The sequence below is a fragment of the Lipophrys pholis genome, assembly GCF_963383615.2.
Source record: "Lipophrys pholis genome assembly, chromosome: 12".
Classification (NCBI taxonomy): Eukaryota; Metazoa; Chordata; class Actinopteri; order Blenniiformes; family Blenniidae; genus Lipophrys; species Lipophrys pholis.
This window is the reverse complement of record NC_137641.1, coordinates 29533933-29561321: the sequence shown is the minus strand read 5'-3', so window position 1 is coordinate 29561321 and position 27389 is coordinate 29533933. Positions and strand designations below refer to the sequence as shown.

Here is a 27389-nt window from a genome sequence, read left to right as displayed (position 1 = left end):
TGCCACTTCCCTACTAAACCTTCAGGAAGAGCGACAATGGAGGAACAACGGGAGGAAGACCCCTCGTATGGACGCTCCTTTCCTTCTCTCACATGTCTGGAAGTTCATTGGAGGGCAAGATGGTCACTTTTTAAGGCAGTTTTAGAAAAGTGGTGATTTCCCTTGTTTCCATGGAAACGGAGTCGGAGACCAAGTCATAGCGGTTTCAAAAAGTTGCACCTTCAGAGTGTTTTGCATTGTTTTCACGGAGCATTTTTTTTTTTAAAAATGGCGTCTTCCCTTGTTTCCACAGAGTCTGACAGGTTTTTTTTCTCTTCTTTTCCTTGTTTGTACCCGGACCGTTTTTGAAAAGGTGTATTTTCTCCCGTTTCCATAGAAACCAAATCGGAGCATTTTACAAAAAAGTTGCATTCCCTGGTGTTCAGGGAGCGTTTTCAAAAATGTCCGCTTTAGGATCCATTTTCAAAGAGTTGCATTTTCAGTGGCTCCGAGCACCACCGTCGTGTAAACAGACGCCCCAAAACACAAGGGGATTTTTACATTTCCACTTTAAAAACACTGTATCATGGACTCTAAATGATAAAACTAAAGATATACAAATATATAAATGTAAAAAAGACATATTGCAGGTGGTGTCCGGATCAAGTTCAGTTAATATGAGAATGATGGTGATGAACACGGGACCTGTTAAAATACAAGGAAGATTATCTAAATGGTCAAAATGGCAACAAATCCACACAAAAAAAATTACTTCATAGAATCTCGAAATGAGCATCAAATACGTGATCGGTGAAATAAGACATGAATGAGCGATAATAGGAACGACTCTGAAAAAAACAGCAAAAAGAAAATCTAAATGTCCATAACGGGACACAAAATGACAACAAACACAAAATAAATAACTTGATCGAGACAAAAAAAAAGCAAAAATTGTCTCAAAAAGAACCAATAAAAGACAGAGAATTTGCATAACATTAGGAAGACTTCTAATACATGTAAATGATCAAATCAGACATTTTGATTAAAAGAAATCTGAAACAATTGGAAAACTACAACTGACAAAAAAAAGACAGAAATGGATTCTACAGATATAAACACAAATTTATGAAAATGTGACTGAAAAAACCTAAAACAGATGCAACATGAACACATTTTAACAGAAATTGGAGGGGGAAATAAAACAAGACACAAAACAACCGCAAGATGTAAAATAACTTCAGACACACGCAGGACGATGAAAACGAGACACCGGAACTTTGAAAAACATCAAAAGAGTAAAATGAAAGAAAAACCCACAACTAAATAACCAGATTAAGACACGGAATGTCTCAACAGTAATCAAATAAAATGCAAAATGACCATAATTCCATTAGAATAGCTTCCAACACACAATTATCAAAGCGTGTTTTACCCACAGCTGTCCAGCAGGGGGCAGCAGAGGTCCCACCGCACCGCCATAGTACAGACGAGCGGCAGTGACACAATGTGTCCAGCAGGGGGCGGAAATGTCCAGTTAATCACAGCATGTCTTTTAACTGTGAGGAGAGTTAGAGTGTTTCTATGTGTTAAAAAGATACCACTCCAAATATTAGTATATTTGGAGGGTATATAACATAACATAACATAACATAACATAACATAACATAACATAACATAAAATAACATAATACTTTAATGCATAAAAAAATACCAAAATTATAATAGAAACCAACCACAACTATAATAATAAACGCTCGTCCTGCTTGTTAATCCAACTGGAGCTTTTACTGTCGCTATATATTACATTCTGGTTGTTTTGTGTCTCTGAGTTTTTGAAAAGTGAATGAATGAATGAATGAATGAATGAATGAATTGTTGCCTTTTGTCTCGAGATGACTCACTGAATCACTCGCTTTGTAAAAACTAAAACCGGTTGTCAGATAAATAAATAAGAAACGAAAATCTGATGTAATTAACGTGCGTAATAACGCTTTTTGCGCAGCGGGTCGCGCGTGGATGGATGGATGGAGCTCAGGAGGAGGAGGGAGTAAAGGAGGAGGAGGAGGAGGAGGAGGAGGAGGAGGAGGAGGAGGAGGTGGGGGAGGGAGTGGTTCCAAATCTCAGGTAATGCGCGCAGAGGCGTGCCTCCATTCATGAAGCAGTCAGCTACAGGTGAGGCGGCTCGGATCGGCTCAGAAGTCCCGCAGCTCTGGACTGATCCCCCGCAACTCTGGACTAACCCCCCCGCAGCTCTGGACTAATGGACTGATCCCCCCCGCAGTTTTGGACTAATGGACTAATCCCCCCGCAGGTGTGGATTAATGGACTGACCCCCCCCCTCCGCCCGCAGGTCTGGACTGTTCCCCCCCCGCACGCACTCCTCCTCCTCCTGCATGGAGATCGAAAGCATGGTGGCCAACAGCGCTCTGATCCGAGCCCGAGAAGGTGAGAAGAATTAACGAAGTAAAAAAAACCCTCCTTAATGGCTTCTCCTCACAAAAAACGATTTAGACTGGAATTTATGTAAGTAACAAAAAAAAGTGAGATTATTTGGTGAAAACAAAAAAAGTAACTGATCCAGTTACTCCAAAGTTCCGTTTCCTTTTAACTGCTTTACAACTCCTTTGTAAAAAAATAACTTAAAATTGAACAATAAAAATATGCATTTGTGTAATCAAACAAACTAGCAAAAACTTCTTTTGGTCATAAAAAAACTATAAAGTTACGAAGCTACATCAGTAAATGGAAGCTGCTCTATAATCTGGATGTTAATGGAGGAAGATGCTCTATAATCTGGATGTTAATGGCGGAAGATGCTCTATGATCTGGATGTTAATGGCGGAAGATGCTCTATAATCTGGATGCTAGAGGAGGGAGGTGCTCTATAATCTGGATGTTGGTGGAGGAAGATGCTCTATGATCTGGATGTTAGTGGGGGAAGGTGCTCTATAATCTGGATGCTAGAGGGGAGGTGCTCTATAATCTGGATGTTAATGGAGGAAGATGCTCTATAATCTGGGTGTTAATGGGGAAGGTGCTCTATAATCTGGCTGTTAGTGGGGGGGAAGATGCTCTATAATCAGTGCATTAGTGGAGGGAGATGCTCTATAATCCGGAAGTTATCTGATGTTAGTCAGAGGAAGATGCTCTATAATCCAGATTACCTTAAATTATGTCAATTAGTGAAAAAACATGGCTAACACTGCTAACATGGCGGCTAATGCTAATCACAGCTACTTAGCCAGAGGAAAATGCTAATGTCACTTGTGGAAATTGTTCATGTTTAATAGTTTAGGATTAACGAGGCGCTCTACCGCCAGCAAACAGGAGTTTAGTAGCATTAACGGCTTGAAACGAGCTAATGCTAAGAGTTAGCACAGGGAGATAAATCACATCTTTTCACAAACGACCCCAATGAGCCGCCAAGTTACTCATGTTATGATTGTAATCTGTTACTCTCGGTTAGCATTGGCGTTACGGTTGGTGATATTGAACCCGTAGCTTTTCTCCCGCCGGCAATCCGACTCGTGCGAAAGTCTTTTCTCTCCTTCAGGTTGAACTCAGAAACTGTTGGTAAACAAACGACGGCGCCGGGGAATATCTGAGGTTAAAGTTACGTTGGGAGGTGAAATGCCGTCCCGCAGGTTTTCCCGGAGCTAAAAATAGACTCAACGAAACGCCGCGGAGCTGCTATTGTCTAAAACCTGACGGGCCGGGCGCGTGCAGGTTTGTTACGCAACCAGCGGATGTTTGCTGTGAACCACCGCCGCCATCCTCTTCTTTAAAGATTCTGTACGTCACTCAAGTTTTCTCTTTTTTTTTTTTTTTTTCCCTTTAAATGTAAAACATGCACGTTAAAGTTTAAAAAGCTGTACACAAGACAAGTTTTAACACCGGTATAATAAGGATTTATTATATATTCATTTAAATCACTTGGGACTATTGATTGACTAATGATAGAGAAGATATATACTGTATGTATTTATATATATATATATATATTCATTCTTTGCTTGTTTTGTTTTTTTCAAAATATTTTTTATTAGGATGACAGACAAGACTTTGGGCAAAACAAATAAACAGAAATCATAATGAATAAAGTATTAACATGAGAATATTATAATAATAATAATAATACACGTCCGAAATAAACCAATTCAATTCCATTCAAAACCAGATTTAATCAGATTATTTACTTAAGAGATGCTGGATATGTTTCTAAATTTTTCAGGTAATCCAAACCTGAAAAGTATTCTTTGTTGTTTTACTTTTGAATATGAAGAAATAAACTGCTGCTTCTACAAAACCATCTTTGTAAACAGTTTGGACCGTAGAGCTTTAAAACGTCTGTAGTTTAACTGATTTTAATTATTCAGGTTAAAAAAAAAAAAAAGACTTTTTCTTAAGGCTGCGACACTGGATGCTAATGCTAATGCTAACGACAATGCAGAAACGTTCACGTTGCTGAATTATGTACATTTGCATTGACGATGACTCACTTCACCTTCAAGAAACCAGAGTTCAGAGAAAACAAAAAACGTGCAGTTAGCTTTAGCGTTAGCCGACTGTTAGCTTGAGTATCGGCGGACTTTCGCTTGTAGCATTAGCCAGTTGTTAGCATTATGGTATCGAACATCTTTATTTCTATAATTAAATAATTATATAATTATATATATATATAAAACCATGAAATGTTCTGAAATGAAGAAAAAGCCTCAAATTGCATTCATGACATTTAACGTTTACAATTTTTAAATGTTTTATATAAATCGTTAGTTTACTACCCAGAATGCACTGGGCTCTACATCACACCGTCTCGCTGGAAAACCGGGAGGTTCTTCTAGGTTGCGGCGGTCATCACGGCGTCAAGTTAAATGAGAGATGGACAGAAATATGGAAACAATTCGCTTCGATGATAAAATGCGTTTAAGTGTTGTACTTTTTCCGAAAAGCGAAAACTGTGTGTACTTTTATTTTTCCTCCGCCAGGAATGTAATGGTGATCTTTACTTCCTGTTTGCTGCAGGTGGAGGGAGCAAAGGTCGCAGCTGGAAATGGAGAGACATGCTCCGCTTCCCTCACATCAGACAGTGTGCAGACCTGGCCATGAGTATCGGTAAGTGTACTGCAGTCTTTCCAGCTGCGTGTACTTTTTAGATTCTTCCATCACGCGTCAGGCCGGGCCCGATACCAGGTACTCTTCCAGTACCTCCTCCACCGACGTCCCAAACCAGCGGAGGCCACCGATTGGCCGGGGCGTGACGTCACGAGATGAAGTATATGAAGAGCGTGTGTGTGTGTGTGTGTGTGTGTGTGTGTGTGTGTGTGTGTGTGTGTGTGTGTGTGTGTGTGTGTGTGTGTGTGTGTGTGTGTCCTCCGTCAGAGCGGGATTACTACAGTCTGTGTGTGAAGCAGCCCATTGGGCGGGAACAGTTCAGGCTCTTCTGTCGGAGTCGAAAGGAGCTGCAGAACTTCATGTCCCTGCAAGACGCCCTGGTACGTTCACACTCATCTGCAAAATGATATCCGAGCAGTCTTAATCTGGATTAGATCGGACTATATTAATCTACGGCCACATCTCATTTGAGGATACAGATGCAGTTTCAGCTCGGAAATGTTTCAGTGTAATTCATGAATTTATTTTAGGACGATTTACCTTCATATATATATAAAGTTGTAACTAGAGCTACACTCGGTAGAGCGCAGACCTTCACCAACGCCACATCTGTCACCATGGAAACCAATAGATTACAAGGTCATTTGATCCACTGCTTCCGTCATCTGTCACATCCGAATAGTTCATGTTTTCACTATTTGATACTGATGTACACACATTTTACAATTTCCGTGTGACGACCCCCCCCCCCCCCCCCCCCGACCTTTGACCCCCAACGGCGAACCAGCGTGATGATGTCACTGCGTCATGTGACATGTCAGAGGATAGGGAATTGAAAAGTGAACATTTTCTCTTGCGTTGGTTTGACGTCAAGCGGATTGAAACTGACCGCGTTGCGATGAAAATAGGTTTTTGACCTTTATGTGACCTTTGACCAAATCGCTGTAAACTGAGTCCCACTTCATAATTTATTGTTTTAGAGCGCTGACTAAAAGTAATTTAAAAAAAATTTTTTTTGTTTGAAATAATTTGACTTCATTAAACAATTAAGAACAGCCAAGATATTCCTGCTGGAATTGATCAGCTTTAATCTATTTGCACTTTTACGGCTTTTTAATGTGTCAATTATCACCATCAGATTCGTGAGCGAGGATAAAGTGTTGAGAGGTTTTTTGCATGAAGGCAATAAAAAGAAAAGGCAGAGAACGTCTAGAACCGACATGTTTAGTTGATTTCTGTGACGCGTGTATTTATTGGTTTCTAGAGTTTCAGAATGTAGGAAATAGTTGTGTAGTAATATTCTATTTGGCTTTAACCGTTTCAATTCTGGAATATCTAAAAGTAAAAAAATTGATGATTCAGGAGGCCTTTGGGACAAAGTCGGATGAGGAGCGGATGGATTTCGGCTTCATCATCGTCCAGAAATACCTCATGGTTCAGGTGTGACCCATCATCAGATTAGAATCTGCCTCAGTTTTTTCTCTGCTGCTGTTTTGACCCTTTTGTTTTTACCCACAATGCCTCAGTCGAGCCAGAGCGTGTCGGTCGTGTCAAAGCACAAGGAGAGCTGCATCGAGGGTCTGCAGCTCAACGCCAACAAGGACGTCTTTCAGGACTGCCAGGCGTACGTTCACACGTCTTCCTCCTCTAATCCAGATTATAGAGCATTTTCTCAACTAACATCCAGATTATAGAGCATCTTTGCCATACAACTTCCAGATTATAGAGCAGCTTCCTCCACTAACATCCAGATTATAGAGCACCTTCCCCCACCAACATACAGATCATAGAGCAGCTCCCCGCTAACATCCACATTATAGAGCAGCTCCATCCCGCTAATGTCCAGATTATACAGCATCTCTCTCCTATAACATCCAGATTATAGAGCATCTCTCTCCTATAACATCCAGATTATAGAGCATCTCCCTCCTCTAACATCCAGATTATAGAGCATCTCCTTCCGGCTAACTTCCAGATTATAGAGCATATTCCTCCAGTAACATCGAGATTATAGAGCACATTTCTCCTCTAACATCCAGATTATAGAGCATCTTTGTCCTCCAACATCCAGATCATAGAGCAGCTTCCCCCACCGACATCCAGATTATAGAGCATCTCCCTCCTGCTAACATCCAGATAATAGAGTATCTCCCTCCCGCTAACGTCCAGATTATAGAGCATATCTCTCCTCTAACACCCAGATTATAGAGCATCTTCCACCTCTAACATCCAGATTATAGAGCATCGATCTCCTCTAACATCCAGATTATAGAGCATCTCTCTCCTCTAACATCCAGATTATAGAGCATTTCCCTCCCGCTAACATCCAGATTATAGAGCATCTTCCTCCAGTAACATCCACATTATAGAGCATCTCTCTCCTCCTACATCCAAATTATAGAGCATCTTCCTCCCACTAGTGTCATACATGAGTAATAATGCACCTGTTTCCTGTTTCAGAGATCTGCATCAACACCTCAGCGGCGAGCCCTTCGCTCAGTACCAGGACTCCATGTTTTTTGATCGTTTTTTACAGTGGAAGATGTTGGAGAGGTCAGTATGGCGGGAAAAGAAGGAAGAAGGTTATCTGGATTGTGTTGGCTCGGCGCCAGGTGAAGCTCACAGCTTCACTCCCAGGCTCCGTTTCACACTGCAGGTCTTCATGCTCAATTCCCATTTTTTTGTCCGGTGCGAAACAAAATCTGACTCTGTAACATTCCAATGGTGACATAACAGGTCGGATACGAGTCACTCGTGAGCAGAAAAACTGAATTTAGTCGCGTCTCCCTGCGGCGTGAACGTTGCCCATAGAGATGTAGAGGGGGTTAAAAAAAAACAGGTACTCTGAATGAATGAACTGCTTTTGTCTCCTCAAGGCAGCCGATCAGCAAGCATGCCTTCAGACAGTACAGACTGCTGGGGAAAGGAGGCTTCGGAGAGGTAAGATCATGACTGCTTATAGACAGGCTGCAATTTACACACGGGGAGCGGAAGGACAAGAGTGTTACCTCATGAGATGTTGTCAAAAAAGGTTGAATAATAAAACGTGTTTGAGTCACGTCTCGTTGATAGTGACATCTAGTTTTTACTCTAAGCATCTCAGACAGCCTGGAGGGAAGCGTTCGGCGGGAAGTAGCGCTGTGATTGGTCTACGTCACGGGGCGAGCTCATACGAGTCTCCAAGCTGGTTATCCTCCCGTATCCAGTCTCCCTTAAATTGTCTTTATATCAATTCTTAAAATGCATTAGGGAAAAAAACAAAAAACAAACATGGAGCTCATTCTCACACTTTTTCATACCGCAGCTTCCTCTGGCGGGACGGCGGGAGAGTTTGACTGGTACGGGTGTGAGGCACGCGTCAATAGCTTAGCGGTGCTTTGCTCAAATGAATTATAAAAATAAAAAAACAAGGGTGGAGCCGTCGACAAACATTCACTCCACAGAGCAACGCACCGCGGAGATTTAGTCACTTGTAAATCACACGGGTCAAAGTTTATAAGTAGTACTGTTAGCGGTTGGCGGCTAGCCATTAGCGGCTACTGGTGCCCAAACTGAAAAAAACTCAGCCACTTTCAAACGCCAAATTTTCAGGAAAAATTCAACTGTCCAACACCAATAAACGTGTTTAAACTAGGAAACGTGGGGGTGACGGCTCCTTTAAGAAACTCCACATGTGATCCAGACGATGGTGTAGTGAAGGCGCCGGGGCAAGAAGTTAGCTTGTTGCTCGTCACTACGTCGCTTTGCGTCACTGCAAATCTTTGAGACAAAATCTGTCAATATGACCCGAAGTTCAACGCGAACCCTAGCGGGCGTTGGTGTCGGGTACAGGAAGCGGCCATCTTTTTTAGTTATGAAGTCGGCCTCCAGCCGGAGTCCGTTGACTGAGCAGGTGATGGGTTTACGCGGCGTGTCTCCTCAGGTGTGGGCCTGCCAGGTGAGAGCCACCGGGATGATGTACGCCTGCAAGAAGCTGGAGAAGACCCACGTGAAGCGGCGGCGAGGCGAAGCCATGGCGCTGAACGAGAAGCAGATCTTGGAGAGGCTGGACAGTCGCTTCGTGGTGAGTTCACGGCGGCGCCGCGCCCCCACTTCCTGTCAGCTCACTCTACCCATGAAACTTTACAGTGAAGATTTACTGACCTCTGATAACACGTCATTTTCATTCCTTCATTTGTTTATTTACCTTGATTATTGAGTATTTATTTAGTCGTTCACACTTCAAGTGTCATGACTTTATTTTAAATGTGATTTTTTTTTTTTAAATTTGCAGATTTTAGTTTTTCGTAAATTTCTAGTTACTTGTTGTTTAAATTAGCAGATTTTATTTTCTTAATTTGGAGAATTTAGCTTCTCTTAAATTCCTAGTTTTTTGCTTAAATTAGCAGGTTTTTGTTTATTTTTCTTTAATTTTGCAGATTTTTGTTTCTCTTCAAACGTCTTATTCATTTAAATTAACCATATTTCCAGTAAAAAAAAAGTTTTACTGGTGAAGATACTTCATGAATTATTGAATGAATTTTTTCTTTTGTGTAGAATTGCAATTTTTGCAAATATAAAAAAAAAAAAAGACTCATCAAATGATAAAATTTACTCAATGAATTATGTGTTGCGATAGTAAATGAGGTCTTTTCTTGACGTTTCGGGGTCTTGAGGTGAGAGTTGGAGTGATAACACCCGGAGTTTTGCTCCATCGAAAGAAGAACGGTGGGATTAAAGTTTTCAGGCGTTCCTAATGAATCCGGCCTCCTGCCGCCGCCGCCGCAGGTAAACCTGGCGTACGCGTACGAGACCAAGCACTTCCTGTGTATGGTTCTGACCATGATGAGCGGCGGCGACCTGAAGTTCCACATCTACAACATGGGGGAGGCGGGCCTGCAGGAGGAGCGGGTGTGTTTCTACGCCGCCGAGGTTTGCTGCGGCCTGATGCACCTGCACCACAAGTCCATCCTGTACCGGTGAGCAGATCACTTCCTGTCGTGACCCGCGCCCGTCTGCAACTCGTCCAATCAGATGTTGACTTTCCTCCTGCAGGGACGTGAAGCCGGAGAATATTCTGCTGGACGACGCCGGTACGTACGTGGGTGTGTGTGTGTGTGTGTGTGTGTGTGTGTGTGTGTGTGTGTGTGTGTGTGTGTGTGTGTGTGTGTGTGTGTGTGTGTGTGTGTGTGTGTGTGTGTGTGTGTGTGTGTGTGTGTGTGTGTGTGTGTGTGTGTGTGTGTGTGTGTGTGTGTGTTTGTGTGTGGGTGTGTGTGTGTGTGTTGCTTGGTGACCTGTCGTAAGGTCACACTCGTCCTCTGCAGGGAAACTTTCAGTCCATTTTTAGCTCTGCAGCTTCCCGGAGCAGCTGCCAGGTAATCAGACCTGCAGCCAATCACGTTGCGGCTCCGGCACACCTGCACGCCGTGAGGAGGAGGAAGTGGCTCGTGGTATTTTGACTCCATGCAGGTGTGGCCAGCCGGGCTATTTTTAGTGGTGGCTAAAGACGCATTCAGAGTCCTGAGAGCAGGTTGTTGAGGAAGGGGTGGAGCCGCGGGGCGGAGGCGATTGGCCAAAAAAGGGAAAGTGCGTCACGGGAGTGGAGCATCTCAACCATGAAACCAGTTGGTTTTGTTCTCTTCAGGGCACATCCGCATCTCTGACCTGGGCTTGGCCGTGAAGCTGTCTGACGGGAGTCTGGTGCGAGGCCGGGTGGGAACGCTGGGGTACATGGGTACGTGTCCACCCCAAACCCAAAGTTGTGTTTTTTTTCCATTTCCACAGAGACGAGTCAGAATGTTCTCAAAAAGTTGCATTTTCTAGTTTCCATGGAGACAGAGCATTAAAAGGAAAAATGTGCGTGTTTCCACAGAGACGGATTGTTATCAAAAAGTTGAATTTTCAGAATGTTCTCAAAACATTGCGTTTTCTCTTTTCCATGGTGATGGTGTCAGAGCATTTTCAAAAAAATTGCGTGTTTCCACAGAGACAGATTTTTTCAAAAAGTTGCATTTCCCCCGTTTCCACAAAGAGAATGTTTTCAAAAAGTTGCGTATTCTCATCTCCATGGAATAGGAGTCAGAGCTTTTTTTTTTGAATTGCACATTTTCACGGATACGGTTGTTTACAAAAAGTTGTATTTTCCCCTGTTTCTACGGAGAGGATGTTTTCAAAAAGTTGCAGTTTCCAGTTTCCATGGAGACCATCAGAGCATTTTGAAAAAAAATTGCACGTTTCCACTGAGATTGTGTTTTCAAAAAGTTGCATTTTGTACATCAACAACTAAAAGTGGGTCCTAAATGTGTCCATGTTTCCCGTGTGGATTCTGGTAGAGGGACTTTAAAGCCGATTGAGCCAAACCCTGAAGGGAAACTTTACCGTTGGTTTCTCTTTGGGATTCCGGGATGCAGCTCCAGAGGTGGTCGGCCATGAGCGTTACGGGATCAGCGCCGACTGGTGGGGCCTCGGGTGTCTCATCTACGAGATGACGGCGGGTCACCCGGCATTCCGGGCCCGAGGCGAGCGACCGAAGACGGCCGAGATGGAGAGGAGGATCCAGAACGACCAGGAGGAGTATGGCGAGAAATTCAGCAAAGAGGTGAAGGACCTCTGCTCCTCGGTGAGTTCAGGGCCATTACCGCCTCACATCAGAGCTACATCTTTAGGTTTTTTACACGCACGATGTCGATAGGCCAAACAACTACGGTGCAAAATTCCAAACTTGGAACGACTTTAGTTTCTGAAATATGGAGGATTGAAGAAGGGTGGATCATCGGCAAAGAATGACATTCATCCTCAAAAATGCTACAGTTTCTAAAGTCTCCAGGCTTGACCTGTTGAACCCAGATAATCCACATCATGAGGGTTTAATCTACAGAAGTGGATGTTTTTAATTCCTAAAAATATATATCACATATATCAAGTATCTGCCAAGTTACCGAATGAAGAAGACGGTTTAAACAGGTTGATATCTTCCTCTTTTTTGACCTCATGTTATAAACTTTGTGTATTTTTATACTTTTTTAAATTGTAAAGTAATTTAAGCTGCATTTATTTAATAATAATAAATCATTTTGACTTTTATTAGTATTAAAGTCACTTATTAACGTTGAACACTTGTTTTTGAAGCAGAGATGTTCAACACACTTGCTCTGAAAAGTGCAGTATGAACTTTAATCTTATTATTTTACTGTTGCAGCTGCTGAACAAAAACCCAAAAGAGCGTCTGGGTTGCCGCGGTTACGGAGGAAAAGAAATTCAGGTTCACTCCTTCTTTAGAAACATCAACTTCCGCATGCTGGAGGCCGGACTGGTGGAAGCTCCTTTTAAACCAGACGTAAGATAAACCCATTAAAACACATTCCCATCCTCATTATAAAGTTAAACTACACAGTCTTCTAGAGCTCGTCTTCCTCGCCTCATCTGACAGTTTAAATCAAAATCCATCAATTGTTTTTAATTATTATTATTATGTTAACTGCCATGAAAACTACGAGATTTGTTTTTTTCACCTTAAATTGCTATAAAAGTAGAAAAGATCTTTTTTTAATCCCATTTTTCTGATCATTTCTTTTTATATTTTATATAGGTTTCTATAAAGAAATTAAAAGTTTCATAGAACAATTTTATATATAAAAAAATAATAAAATGTATATATATTGTATACAAAACATTTCATATAAGTTTTGTACATTGAATTAGGCCTGTTTTATTGCCCAAATATAATAGTGTAACTGTATTTTTGTTTTATTGCTGTTATCAGTCTATTATTTTTAAAGCATTTCAGCTGCAGTTGTTTTAAAGTGCTCCATCGTTTCAGAAAAGTTTTGCGTTTACACTGCGGCGGGTTAAAAATGATGCACGTACGGCCTCGGTTTCCATTCACAGTAGCAGCGTTTCAGAAAGGCTGCGTTTTCACCCCGTTTCCACGGAGACGGAGCGTTTCAGGAAACTTTGTAGCCCTTTTCAAAAACTAACTTTTTCAGTGTTTTAACTTTTTTTATTTAAATTTCTACAAATATACACGTATCCTCAAATGTGTGACCTTATTTCTTCATTTTTCATTATGATTTTTTTTTTATATTTTATATTAATACACAAAAATACATTGAACAATATGAAAGGGAAAAGGGAGCGATTATTTAAACATTCATAAATTTGGAAAGTCTGGTCTTTGTGGTTTCACATGACGAACATTTCTCCCATCGTGATACAGGTACTACCGGATTATGGTTGATATAGTGTTATCCTCTCCATCTTGTAAATATATATGTTACTTTCATCCACACATCAGGAGTTGATCTCTCCTTCTTACCAGCCACCAACAATATAGTCAAACATTCTTTTCTCTATTTCCACCATTTTCCCGCCACTCTTGCTTCATTCTCTCCACAAAAACGTCCAAGACGCTGACGTTAGCTGTATGTGTAAAATACGACTGATTGAAGTACTCACTGTATCTGCTGCTTGGTTTTCCCTCCTTCAGCCCAGACTGGTGTACTGCAGCGACGTTCAGGACATCGAAGAGTTTTCCGCAGTGAAGGGCGTCTCTCTGGACCAGACCGACGACAACTTCTACTCCAAGTTCAACACAGGAAGCGTTCCCATATCCTGGCAGAATGAGGCCAGTCCACGTCCAGCACGCACTCTGTATCGCTAAACCGCTGGGTCCGACCTCGCCCAACTCTCTCTGTCTTTCTACCCCCAAACAGATCATCGAGACCGGCTGCTTCAAGGAGCTCAACCTGTTCGGTCCCGAGGGGAGCCGCTCGCCGGACCTAGACTGGTCGCAGGTCCCCGAGATGCCCAAACGTAGCCTGCTGCATCGGATATTCCGCCGACACGTGAGCAGTCCAGAGCCACATTCCCACTGCGCAGTATGTGTCGGTACACTTCGGGTTTTCCTGCGTCTCCACTGACAGAAGTTGTGGATGGTACCGATAGAACCGTACCCAACGGTTACGATTTTCTGTAAACCCTCTGTTGGGGTACCTAGCACATTGGTACGGGTTCCATAAAAGGCCAATCTGATATTTACCGCGTATGCTTTGGTCCGTGTGACGTTAAAATCGTCATCCATGCCTTGGATGTTGGCGCTACACCGCCCTCTGGTGCTCCGATGAGGTTTCCCCAAGCTGTGTCACAGAGAACGGAGGCTCACGACTTTGCTCGGACGCCTGAGCCACAGCCGCGTAGGTCCTGCGATCACTCCTGTGGAATGACGTTAAAGATACCTGCGTCGTTACGAAGGCGTTCCCAACCCCACCCTGTGGTGGAACTACGCAACAGAACGAGTGCAGATTGCCGTCCCGTCCCGTCTCGTATCGCGCAGTGGAACCATTTAGGGAAAAGCTCGCGAGGTTTGACCCCAAAACACTGACTTGTTCTCTGTCTGTCCTCCCGCAGCACGGATCAGACACGTCGGAGGAAAACAAACAGAGCTTAGTCTCCAGCGAAAACTTCATCAAGTCAGGAATTCTCACCTCCACCCTCTAAAGATGATGAGAGACTGATTTTAAAGACTCTAAAACCAACATCCACTGTAGCAGAAGAGGACTTCCTCCCGTGATACCTCTGTGTTTTTTTCCATGTTAAGCCACTTCCTGTTTGCACTCTCCTCTTCCCCTGCTTTGGACATTGAGGCGCTGCATTGTGCCTCTAAAGATGCATGGTTGTACATGACATATCTGCAGGTTAAATAAATGCGTGCAGATCCACGGTCAGCTGACGGTTACAACCACAAGCAGCTCAGAGCGTCACTCCTCTCAGATCTCGGCGAATACACTTTTGGTCACGCTGTGAATTTTGCCGCGTGCAGATTGAAGAATTAAAAACACGAGCTGAATCGCAGCGATACGACGACCTGGGTCGAACAGATCGCGCAACAATAAGACGTCCTAATCATGAAATATAAATGCCCGCTGATGTGGCATTTAAGTGTTGGAGAGAAATCCTCCAAAACGAGGAGACTTGAGGAGGACATGGACCGTCGCGGCTCGTAAAGAGCAGCGAACTTGGAAGCTTGACGTAAGCGCTTGTTAGCATCTAGTAGCAGTTAGCATTTACTGTCGCGGTCTTTCGTTTTCCAACAAAACACACCAAAAGGAAATCTAACAAGCGGGTCGCGGGTCATGCAACTTTTCGAAAAAGCCTCGTCTCCATGGAAAAAAATGCAACTTTTGACAAAGTAAACTTTTTGAAAACACCGTCACCGTAGAAATGGGGAAAACGTTCCGTCTCTCCAGCTAAACCTTTTTGAAACGCTGACATTGCTCATGGGCACCGCGGCCATAGTAATTAGCTGTTGTGCACATGTTCAGGAGATGGACTATAAGTTTCCTCCATACGAATGTCTGTGTTCTCCCCCCCGTTGATGTTTATAGCGTATTGTTCTCCGTGCACATGGGTGTGTGCGGTTCCTTACAAAAACAAACACCACCCACTAGTGGCCTCACGTTAAAACTGCATCGAGTGTCCTCGGTTTCCGTGTCAACGAATATCATCAAAATGTTTCCGCGTGAACGCGAAACTTTTCGGAAATGAAAACGATTGCGTTTTCACTTCGAGCGTTGCCATGGAAACGGGGCCACAACGAAGGTTTTCTTTTTTTTCTTTAATCATTTCATTGCCTCGTTAAGTTGTGTTGTTCTGTCGTGTGGGTGTGAATTATGGTGCGAGGGTTAAAACGAATGATTGGATGAAATTCTTTTCTCCTGGGAATGAGCTGGCGTTCCTGATGGCAGCTACACTGTTGTTCTGTTTTTGTTTTTAACCTGTAAATGTCAACTGGAATGCTCCCAACTCCAAAATCATGTGAATAAAGTTTTGGTTCGTACGCAGATCGTCCTCGCGGCGGAAATGATGGTTTGAACTTTTCCGAAATTCCAGATTTCATTCTTCACTTTGTACATGTCTCATTTTTTTTCTTTTTCTTTTATTATTCAACTCAAGAGTATAAAACAGTAAATAAGTGACACACTGTCAAACAAAATAACACCATGAAACATCACAGAGTGTCGAGGGACGGGGCGACGCCTCCCACTCCGTTTGGACAAAGAAATCTAATGTGAAACCGACTTTAAAACTTCAAAATATACAACATTTGAAGACGGAGCACCAACGGTGGAATGTTTTTCTGATGGCACGCGGACGAAAGAATCACAGTCGTGGTTTGTTTTTTGTTTTTTTAGCTTGAAGATGGTGACGGTTGAACTTTGACCTTCGGTGTCTATGTTACTGCGTGAGGGAGGTGCGACGCCTCGACTAGACGTGAGTTTGTACTGATCCGTCGGCGCGGCGGCGTTCATCCTTCCCACGGAGGGCTGCGGCGTCCGTCCACATCCGTCTCCACGTGGTACAGCGTGTCGGCCAGCGTGTGCTCGATCACCGCGCCCCAGCCCATGTCGCTCATCTGGAAACCGAGCCCATTAAAATAGTTAAAAAGGCTAAAATCAGCTAAAATAAAAAGAAATGTTTAAAAAGCTCAATTTAAAAAAAAAAAAAAAAACGTAAAAAGGCTAAAATAACAAATTGATTTAAAAAATGTTTTAAAAATTGCAAAAAAAAATGCTGAAAAAGCTAAAATAACTAGAATTGCTTAAAAAAAAATTTCAAAAACAAGTAAATTAACAAAAATATATAAAAACAGGCTTAAAACAACCAAAATAAAAAAAAATCAACTAACTAAAGTTGCTAAAAAGGTAAAAACAATTAAACTAAAATTAAAAAAAAAACACAAAGTTAATCTAACTAGAATTGTAAAAATGCCTAAAATAAAAAAGACCACAAACAACTAAAATTTATTTAAAAATTGAAGAGTAGAACTTCAGAGAGCTAGAAACCGGATAGAACACTGGTTCCATTTACGTTTGAATAGATGTAACTGAAATATTTCAAACTGCAGCACTCACTGGTTGGTACTTCACATCTTTAGGAGCGAATTTAAAATGAGGCCCAAAATTGACAGAAACCTGCAGAGAAGAGAGGAAGAGAAAAGAAGAGAAGAGAAGGTGAAGGAAGGAGGGAAGGTGGAAGCAGAAGACTCAGCCAGGCGGAGGAGTGCTGACCGTGCAGCTCTTGTACAGGGAGATGGCCGGGAAGTAGAGGCCTTCGAACAGGTTCTCGTAGGCCACGCCTTGGTTCACCCCGTTCTTGTAGAAAATCATCTGGAAAAAAGGAAATGAGCCATAAATTCAGCAAATAAGAGCACGCTGTACCGACAGGATTTTATTGTGGAGAGCAGTTTCTTCCTGGTGCTCCGCTTACATTTTCAAGTAAAAACGGAAAACTGTTCAAATCCAGGGAGCTCGTTTACGAGGCGACGGCGCCGCCGAAAACACAACTTTTGGAAAAAGACTCCGTAGGTGGAACTTTCCGCAAATGCTTTGATTCTGTCTCCATGGAAACGGTAGAAAATGCAACTTTTAAAATGTGCTCTGACTCCATCTCAGTGGAAACATGAGAAAACGGAAATTTTTGAAAACACTCTGACTCAGTCTTGATGGAAAAGGGGGAAAATGCAACTTTTTAAAAATGCTCCAACTCTGTCTCTGGTTCAAGAGGAAACGCAACTTTTAAAAAAAAGTTCCGTCTCCAAGGAAACAGGAGAAAATGCAACTTTTTGAAAATGCTGTCTCCATGGAAACAGAGGAAAGCACAACTTTTAGAAAATGTTTCGTCTCCATGGAAGCAGGAGACAATGCAACTTTGTAAAAACAATCCGACTCAGTCTCCCTGGAAACGGGGCAAAAATGCAACTTTTTAAAAAAGCTCCGACTCAGTTTCCAAGGAAGCGTGAGAAAACACATCTTTTTAAATAAGCTCCATCTCCGTGGAAACACGCAACTTTTCTAACAACGCAACGACTGTGTGCGTGCACACATTGCCTTAGTAAAGAATTCAACAGCGCCAACTTGTGGCCCTGCATACTAACTACATCCTTTTCTAACACATTAAGGTTTATTAAACTCTAAAGTTTTCTGGAACGAAAGCGCAAAACCCCCCCAAAAACCCGATACGTTGTCCCTTGAAACGTCGCGGCGGAAACGGTTCTGACCCTGCTGGGCTCCATCGCCTTCAGGCTCTTCTCTGCTTTGTCCACGTAGTCTTTCTCCTCGAAGTACAGGTAGCTCTTGAACTTGATCAGCGCCTGAAACCACAAATAAAAACAGAATTCTGTAAACACAAAGTTCTGGCGTGGCCTCAGGCGTGGCGTTCGGAGCTTTCAGCGCGGCGCCACCTTGTCCTTATAAGTGTCGGGCAGAGCTTTGGCCGTCTCCGTCCCGTCGGGCAGCTCGATGAAGAAGCCCAGCGTGTCGCCCTGACTGTAGCCGGAGGAGTAATGCTTCCCCAGCGACTGGTGGAACTTGGTGCCCTTCTTGCTGCGCCACGAGTAGCTGAACTTGTCGTAACCCAGCGGGGCCTGCAGGTTACCTACAAAATAAAAGGAGGGAGAAAGGAGTTTGTGAACGTCTGGTATCGTTCCTCCTTCCGTTTTACTCAAATATTGAAAGTTTTCCTCTTTTTCTTAAAATCATAAATCGAATTGACACGATGAACAAAAGTGAAAAATCTAGTTATTTATTCGGGAAAAAGTTTTTCAAAAGAAGAAGAAACCTGTGGTTCTTTTAGAATATATTAGAAAAAAAGGAAACATTAAAATGAACATTAACACTTTGGGGTCAGGGGGTCAATTTGCTGTTTTTTTTTACCTTCTTTTGCTTTTACCTCTATATTTCAACATTAATGACTTGAATGTTTGGTGTCTTTGTTTCCAGCACAACCTCACCTATGTGATTCTACAATTATTTACTCATTTTGAAATACTGGATGAACACATTGGGCCTAAAATTGAAATTTTTTATTTTTTTTTTAAAAAGCTAAATTTGAGTGGGACAAAGTTAGATTGTTTTATATTGACAGCCACAAACATGTGTAATGAAACATTTTCACAACTTAGAAAGCACATATAATTAGTATATGTACAAACCAATGCATTAGTGTATCCAAAAAACACATTTTTTATGCTATTATTTACCAAAGAAATACAAGAAAACCCAGGCGTTTTTGGACAAAACCGAGCTGGCAGAACCATTTATCCATAAGAATTTGCATTGTTACAGCAGCCAATACAGCGAATATATATATATATATATATATATATATACACAATTCTTGTGTGTTTATCATTATTATAATAGTTGATTAGGTCTGGAACAGGTATCAAACACGTTTCACTGCAGGGGGCCCTGCATGCCCTTTCCCTCATACTAACAGCGATGCAATTTCCTGATTGGCTGGTTGGGGTCGACTTTTCGACCAATAGGAAATGAGTGTCAACTGCAAGGAATTGTTTGTTTTACTGTCAATTCCTCCACGAAACAGGGACCAACACATCTGGTTTTTATTTTTATCACAACTGGTTTTATTTGGCCTTTCGACAAGATTTAAAAACTGCTGTAAAGCTTAAAATCTGCACTTCGAAATGGGAGTGTATGAAGCTGCGCTCACCGAGGGGCTGCGACCAGCCGAGCCGGGCCGCGGTGTCCGGGGGCATGTCGTCTACCGTCACCTCGAAGTACCAGGCGCCCTTGCGGACTCCGTGCGAGGCTCGGACCATGGAGTAGCCCTTCTCACCGGTGACCGTCAGCCGGTCGTCGGAGATCTTCAGCTGAGGCGCTGCAACGTGAACGTTTATTAGAACGGTAGAGGACGGCGAGGAACGGGGGAGACGTCGTCGGAGCGGCGAGCACCTCGGTCGTGTAAAGCCAGCAGCACGCGCTCGTACAGGCAGGCCCGGTACAGATCTCCGGGGATGGGTTTGCCGGCCCAGCAGTCCAGCTCCAGCTTCTCCGGGTCGGGAGCGTGCGGGTCGGGTTCTGCCAGGATGTAGCGGTACCCGTCCTTGTTGAAGGGATGTTCCAGCGGGTAGCCGTGAGGCGGCAGCCGCTGGGCCGAGAACAGAGGGTCACTGCAGCGCCGGAGGGGGGGAGGGATATGGATGAGAAACCAACATAACAAGCTAAACAAAACGGACTCAACAAACCCAAACAAGCAAAAAACGACCAAGCAAACTACAAAGAACAACGAAATATAAAGACCGAGCAGCCAAACAACCGACCGACTGAACAAACAACCGACTGAAGAAACAACCGACTGAACAAAAGAATGAATAAACAAAATAAATGAATAAATAAAGGTTGTTTTACAGCTTCGCTCCTAATATGGGTTCCAGTTTTCACCTTCGGGTTCTTTTGGCTGCTCCCGCCGCCGCTCCCTCCTGCTGCTGCTGCTGTTTACGTTTGGCTCCCCGTCCTTTCCCTGGACCGGGCGCCAGAGCTCCTTCAAGAGTACGGAGACAACTTTAACAACCGAGTACAACCGGACGAACACACACACTCACGCAGACAGACACACACGGGCGATCAGTGGCGATGGCGGCTTGTTCTCAGCTTATTGGCTTTAATCTGAGAATGTGATTATTCCTGTGCCATCACTGTTAAAGCTGCCAAACACACAAACACTGAAAGCAGGTTATTAGGCGTACACGGGGTGACAGCAGGCACAAAAAGGCAGGAATTAGTTGGCGTGGCATTTTCCAAACACGGTCAGCCTCTTCACTCGTTGCAGGAAATAATTAAAGGAGTCGTCACCTGGTTTCCTCACGTTTCCAGTCTCCCTTAAAATGTCTTTCAATCAATTTTTTAAATTTATGAGGCAACTTCCTGTCACGAGAGTACATGTGAGACTCTGACTGGCACGGATGTTGGGCGAGTTGATTGGCCGCAGGAACTGTCAATCATGACGACGGGGTTTAAGGTTCATACGCTGCTAACATCAAGCCGCTAGCGGTTAACTCCAGATTTTCAGAAGTTTCAACTGAGGTCCAACACCAACATACCGTAATTTCCAGACTATTGAGCGCTCTTGAATATAAGCCGCACCCACCAAATTTAAAAAGAAAAAAAGAGAAAAGGTCAGAATTACGTGATGCACCTGAACGCATCACCAATGTATTGGGCGGTATGAAGCTTGTTAACCTGTAAAAATCCAAAGATTAGCAGCGTCATGATTTAATCCGCTGGTTTCATAGTGTGTGAATAAAATAGCAGCTTATAGTCCGGGAATTACGGTACTTGTTTTAATGAGGAAACGTGGGAATTTTTCTGGGAGTGACGAGTCCTTTAAGTGAAATTTTAACAGTTTTGTCATGAGCCAAGTCTCCGTGGACTAACACAAGAAAACGGAAAGCTCTTTTGTGAGACGGAAACGCTAAAAACGATGCGTTTTCACATGTGGGCGGGGCCTTAAACGGCTCTGACACAAACCTTGAGGCCGGGAAGGAGGAAAGCCGACAAGCAAATTTCAAAAATGGCACTCTACTCTCGGGAAGGGGTTCAGTCTGAGCCGGTTTGCAGCAAGCTAGAGACGAAGGAGGAACGCTCACTAATAGGGAGGCGGGGGAAGCATCGTGGGGGGGGGGGGGGGTGTCGAGCAGACAGGGGGTCTAGCAGACAGGGGGTCTAGCAGACAGGGGGGGGTGACAGCAGAGCGAGGATGAAGTTGCCCACAAGATGTTAATAAAGAAGGTCAGTTTGATTTGGGAAGAGAAGAGGAGGAAGACTGATCAGAACCTCAGGGCCAACTTCGATCCAGGTAAGTAACAAGACACAACAACAACAAAAAAAAAGAAGAAAAGAATAAAAAGCCACAGGGATCAGCTTCCACATATTCACCTGAGAAAGAAGATCCACCTGGAAAACAACGCACACAGTCACTACAACCGTCACATTTCACAGCGTCGGGGTCGTTTCACTCTCCTCATTCAGCTACTACGGGAATCCACCAGTGACTTTGTTGATTAATCGTCAAGATTTCTGGTTTGTTCTTTCTGCTTCAGCTTTTTTAAAGTAATAAAAACATTATATAGTCGATTCATTTTATAAACAATTTTTTCAGATCACAAACACCGGCTGACTTATCATCACAATATTAACTCCGACAAAAGTCCATGAAATATTGGAAGGATATCTACGAAAGGCAGATTTAAAAAAGAACAACAACATATCCACACGGATGTGTATAAAGAAGCCCTGTTGTATCAAAATACACTCGTGTTTTCATCGCTGACCCGCATCGATTTTACCCGATTTCTCCAAATCGGACATGGGGAAACACGCCTGTCTCGCACTCGAGCTTCTACAGATGCTACCAGACAGAAAGTGTCTTTTATTTCCCATTTCAGGTGTAAATGCTTCTGTGGATTCTCACCATTGAGGCCGCCGGCTGTGGGAGGAGCTGTGGTCTGTTTCTGTGTGTCGTACGAGGGTCCGATGTTCCCCAGGTCCTACAGACAGGAGACAAGACGGAGTTTAAGTTTTACACTCATCCTGCAAGATTCCTCTCTTCACTTTATTAGTACTGTAGAACGGCATGTCAACAACTGCTACAGGGGAGATGAGGACCCCTGATCTAGAACTAAACTCTTGAAAAAGAAAAAGAAAAAACTGCCGTGAGGTGTTTGAGTAGCTCCTCCTCCAGAGGGGTAGATACCTGGTCCAACAGGCCAAATTTGGGGTAATCCTCCTCCGCATCTTTGCTGCCGGGGTCGGGGTGCTCCTTCACCAGGAAAACATCTCGCTCTTTACTCTGCAAAACATCACAAATACCAGGATCAAGCTGAGACTTTATCATGTCAGACATCTTTTCCTGAACTGTGAGTGGGTTTGACAGAGGTTACTGCCCCCTGCAGACCACAGGGAGCTACAAACAAACTGCTGCTGTATTTAGTTACATTCTAAAAACATTAATCATACACTGATGAGATAGAAATGATAGAAAGATAGAAATAGTGATTTCTATCTTTTTACTTTTTGTTCTTCCGATAGATTTTTTATTGAAAATCTACTTTTTCTGTTGTAATAATGATGTGGAAGGACCAATCATTTGTCTCTGTACTATTTTTTTTCCATTGTGTTTTTTGAGACGCACGAATCCTGAAAGACTCTGCGTCCACACAGGAAGTGACGCCTCTCCCTTCTGATCGTGTTTTTCACTTTACGAGACTCTGTGACAGTGTGTGTCGTCGTGTCACGGCCTTACCATGGTCTTCACGATGTTGTTGGGCCAGGTGACCTTCCCGGGTCTCTGACGGGTCGTCATGCACTCCCAGTACTTGTCAATGAACGGTATGATGTCCTGCAACAGAGACGGCAAAGAAACGGTGTTTTTCCCAGACTAAAGGAGGTTCTAAAGGAAGCATCAGTGGTTCCTAGGCTAAAGGAGGTTCTAAAGGAAGCATCAGTGGTTCCTAGGCTAAAGGTGGTTCTACAGGAAGCATCAGTGGTTTCTAGGCTCAAGGAGGTTCTAAAGGAAGCATCAGTGGTTCCCAGGCTAAAGGAGGTTCTAAAGGAAGCATCAGTGGTTCCTAGGCTCAAGGAGGTTCTAAAGGAAGCATCAGTGGTTCCTAGGCTAAAGGAGGTTCTAAAGGAAGCATCATTGGTTCCTAGGCTCAAGGAGGTTCTAAAGGAAGCATCAGTGGTTCCTAGGCTAAAGGAGGTTCTAAAGGAAGCATCAGTGGTTCCTAGGTTAAAGGAGGTTCTAAAGGAAGCATCAGTGGTTCCCAGGCTAAAGGAGGTTCTAAAGGAAGCATCAGTGGTTCCCAGGCTAAAGGAGGTTCTAAAGGAAGCATCAGTGGTTCCCAGGCTAAAGGAGGTTCTAAAGGAAGCATCAGTGGTTCCTAGGCTAAAGGAGGTTCTAAAGGAAGCATCAGTGGTTCCTAGGCTAAAGGAGGTTCTAAAGGAAGCATCAGTGGTTCTTGGGCTAAAGGAGGTTCTAAAGGAAGCATCAGTGGTTCCTAGGCTAAAGGTGGTTCTACAGGAAGCATCAGTGGTTCCTAGGCTAAAGGAGGTTCTAAAGGAAGCATCAGTGGTTCCCAGGCTAAAGGAGGTTCTACAGGAAGCATCAGTGGTTCCTAGGCTAAAGGAGGTTCTAAAGGAAGCATCAGTGGTTCCTAGGCTAAAGGAGGTTCTAAAGGAAGCATCAGCGGTTCCTAGGCTAAAGGAGGTTCTAAAGGAAGCATCAGTGGTTCTTGGGCTAAAGGAGGTTCTAAAGAAAGCATTGAGCCTCCTTTCCTTAGAGAGAATTCCAACGCTACTTATCATGGCCGCCACTTAAGCACTTCAGGGCTTAAGGAGAAGTGGATAGGAAAGGAGATAGGAGGGACTATTTGGACGCACCCAGTGTTTCATTAACTGAGGCCATCTTGGTAAACCTGCGCCCATGGGTTCCTGGGATATGAATGACCGGCGTTGCGGCAACTCAAGACAACATTTGACCAATTCAATCCGGAAAAAGGCCAGACTTTCTCAAATAAAGAGTCTTTAAGTCACCACAATAGTTTGAAATGTTGTGAAGATGATCACTGGGAACATTCCCAATTCCTCGGGGGAGGGGCAGAATGGCTGGGGAGGAACATTTCCACCTGATTTTGAATATGTTGGGACCAACTAGAGGCAGTAAAAAGATTGTTTATAATCACATCAGCAGCAGTACGATCACTCAGCACGGACCTTGTCTTTGGAGAACATGGTCTTCGGGTGTTCGTCTTGTGTCCTCGATCGCCACGTCAGGTTGGCCAACGCCGTGAGGCACATCTCCTTCAGGTCTGAAACACACAGTTAACAGCTTCATCCTCGTCCACCTGTTCTCGGTGAGACGCTGCAGCCTCAGGATATTTTCCAGACTATTTAATGGAAAATAAAGCAACACAGTCACAGTCAAACCACCTTCAATCATAGTTTAGATGTTTCTAGACTGAGTTTGGACAAGTTCCTCCACTAAGAACCGACCTTTATGGACAGTTATGACCCTTTTCAAGACTAAGTTGGACCTATTTGTAGAGTAAGTTTGATTCTGTTTCTAGACTAAGTTTTGAACTGTTCCTAGACTAATGCCGTTTTTCCAGCCGACTCTCCTCTACACGACTTTTTACAACGTGTTGTGAATCTGCCATTACAATATAGTACAAGCGCGGCGTGGGCGGAGTCATCGGAGCCCTGTCGCGCATAAGTAACCACCCCCCATAGAATCAGTATCTCCTGATGCGGAGTGAATATGCATTAGATATAAGCTCAAATAGTAAATTAAAATAGTAGATTTTTTACGTTTATTAATAATTTTACAAAATGTGGATCGTTACAATGGTGCTCCACCGTCCGGTGTTTCGGTTTTACTGGTGCCCCTGTTAACTGGCGTCACATTGTCTATTCTTCCTAACTCACTTGGAACCTCAACTGAGCAGGTACCATGAAAAGTATCTGGTAGGACTAACACAGAGTGGAAAAGCATCAATAGCGAGTAGTCAAGCCGAGCAAGGTGAAGGAGAAACTAGTGGAAAAGCACCAGAAGTTTAGTTTCTCGACTCAGTTTGGTGTCTAATGCATTATACCAAATTTCATTATGTCATTACCCTTTATTTAACCAGGAAAAGTAAAAAAACCATTGAGATCTCTTTTACAAGGGTGACCTGGCCAAATATCATCATAATTCCTTCAGCTTTAAATCAACACAGAATACCCACTTGCTTGTTTCCTGAGGAAGTATGTGTTGCCGCTGTGATGGCACACGTTGCAGTGGAACACGTAGTTGGTCATGAAGGGGAGGCAGGTTCTGTGGAGGAAGCAGAGGAGGGTTCGTCACAAAGGTGCCGACAGCTCACTGATCGAGTGCTCGTGACGTGAACGTACGCGGTGTCGATGCCGAAGGTGTCGGCGGTGAACCACTTCATACACAAGGCACATTGGAGCTCCACCTCGCCCAGCTGCCTGCCGCTCTCCTCGTCGCCGGACCCAGTGAGGGCGTCGGCGGCCTCTGAGCCTTCACCTGCCGCCTCCTGAAACCAAGAAATGACCATTTTATTAGGAATTGCAGCCGTGACTTCCAAACCGTGGTCCTCCCTCTAGTGGTACAAGAGGGCAAGTCATACTGGGTCTTCATGCCCCCCAAAGGCTCTTCTTATGTCAATTTTAATGATAAAAAAAACAAACTTGATTTAGTGTCTAATTTCCACATGAGTTTTAATACAACCCGCAGTAAGATATTCCAAAATCTAAGAAAAAAATTAAACCATGCAATTCTCGTTTAAAACGTGACATTTTATACAATAAATAATACCAAACATGCGATAAATAATTACTAGTGTAATAATTAATAAAACAATAATGAAGCATTGACACAGTTTATTGTTTTAGGATCCCCATTAGTGACAACTATTTTCCCTAGGGTCCAGAAAGTCATACATCCATTACATGATACTCACAGATCACTCATAAAAGCCATGAAGATATCAATACACGTACAAAAATTACAAATACAGGGACATTCACAGCCAAAACAAAACACAAAACAATCTGTAGTTTTGAACAAAGCCACAATAAATGCAACAAAATGTCTTTATTCACAGCTGCTTCCTTCTATTTTCTTTTGAGAACTGTGTCTTTATAGAATTATTTGTGACAGTAGAACGATTTTCATCAGTGCAGTGGTTTGAGGGCCGAGGTGAAACTACAGCTTGTAACATGTCTGGTATTATAATGATGTATATATCTCAGGCTGATGGGCTTGTGGAGACTATAAATGTCATTTGAAGGAGAAGACTGCACGTTACCATTCCCTCTTTGCCGTTTGATGATTCAGTGTCCATGCTGGTGGGGAGTTCTCCAAACGTGGTCTCTCTGAAAATCACAACAGGAGGAGCTGGAGACTTATGTGAACCTCACCAGATACAGATGCTGAGGAAATGTACTTATAAATGCTTGTTGCAGAGCTTTCTCTATTGTCAAACAATCCCATGTGGGAAAACATCCATGTTTTCCCATCGTATATGACACATGCTTTTTGAACCAAACTTCATTCAGATATATGCACTTTTTCAGTTGCTTTGCTTCTTTGTTGACTACAGGAGCCAATAAACATTGTTTTTTTCTATATGAATAAAACGTGCAATGACTAAAGAATCATTCGGCACAGGTGGATTTGTGCTATATTATACATTTTATAAGCTCACCTTTGTTAAAATTGTAATAAACAAATCTAACGTTATTTGGACGGAGTCTGGTGTAGGGACATTGGTGTCCTTATAGTGTTTCATTTAAGGTTAATGGACTATACAGGGCTTAAGGGTGGACAAACTGAATCCAAACAGTTATGTCTGCTGGTAAAAACTAAGAAAATATTTTAAAATAAGCTTTTTAATCGCTTGTTTCACAGTCGCAATGACCGTAAGCAACGGTAGCGTTTGTTAGCATAGCCGATCTGCT

General features: G+C 43.1%; 2 protein-coding genes across 4 annotated transcripts in view; one reads left to right on the top strand and one right to left on the bottom strand.

Moving 5' to 3' along the window:
- Positions 1-2128: 2128 nt before the first annotated feature.
- grk5 (G protein-coupled receptor kinase 5) lies at positions 2129-15971 on the top strand. Of its 3 annotated transcripts, none has more exons than XM_080477188.1 (17): positions 2129-2151; positions 2291-2424; positions 5005-5094; positions 5362-5474; positions 6457-6534; positions 6621-6718; positions 7555-7647; positions 7971-8034; positions 9017-9157; positions 9862-10052; positions 10129-10166; positions 10718-10807; positions 11484-11692; positions 12272-12409; positions 13559-13696; positions 13785-13916; positions 14479-15971. In XM_080477188.1, exons 2-17 carry the CDS (start codon positions 2373-2375, stop codon positions 14566-14568), a joined length of 1755 nt encoding a protein of 584 aa, XP_080333314.1. In that variant the 5' UTR covers positions 2129-2151; positions 2291-2372; the 3' UTR covers positions 14569-15971. The 3 variants fall into 3 exon arrangements, with proteins under 3 accessions (XP_080333314.1, XP_080333315.1, XP_080333316.1); XM_080477189.1 differs by having other exon boundaries at positions 2261-2424; XM_080477190.1 differs by lacking the exon at positions 2129-2151 and having other exon boundaries at positions 2353-2424; positions 4968-5094.
- The window catches only part of ash2l (ash2 like, histone lysine methyltransferase complex subunit), an 11603-nt gene continuing 185 nt past the window's right edge, over positions 15972-27389 (bottom strand). The window contains exons 2-17 of the mRNA XM_080477187.1: positions 26738-26804; positions 25818-25963; positions 25652-25740; positions 24642-24736; positions 23173-23268; positions 22624-22719; positions 22342-22417; positions 21807-21824; positions 20313-20412; positions 19824-20041; positions 19582-19749; positions 18311-18504; positions 18128-18220; positions 17139-17237; positions 16983-17042; positions 15972-16483 (exon numbers count right to left, since the gene is read on the bottom strand). Coding sequence (XP_080333313.1) covers positions 16376-16483; positions 16983-17042; positions 17139-17237; positions 18128-18220; positions 18311-18504; positions 19582-19749; positions 19824-20041; positions 20313-20412; positions 21807-21824; positions 22342-22417; positions 22624-22719; positions 23173-23268; positions 24642-24736; positions 25652-25740; positions 25818-25963; positions 26738-26804 — 1723 coding nt within the window. The 3' untranslated portion in view covers positions 15972-16375. The remainder of the gene's footprint in view (positions 16484-16982; positions 17043-17138; positions 17238-18127; positions 18221-18310; positions 18505-19581; positions 19750-19823; positions 20042-20312; positions 20413-21806; positions 21825-22341; positions 22418-22623; positions 22720-23172; positions 23269-24641; positions 24737-25651; positions 25741-25817; positions 25964-26737; positions 26805-27389) is intronic.

Excerpts from the sequence above, each read along its gene's own strand:
- grk5 (XM_080477188.1), top strand. The coding sequence starts at position 2,373 with ATGGAGATCGAAAGCATGGTGGCCAACAGCGCTCTGATCCGAGCCCGA. Across the intron at positions 5,475-6,456 it reads TGTCCCTGCAAGACGCCCTG|GAGGCCTTTGGGACAAAGTC; the intron begins GTACGTTCACAC and ends TTGATGATTCAG. Across the intron at positions 10,053-10,128 it reads CACAAGTCCATCCTGTACCG|GGACGTGAAGCCGGAGAATA; the intron begins GTGAGCAGATCA and ends TTCCTCCTGCAG.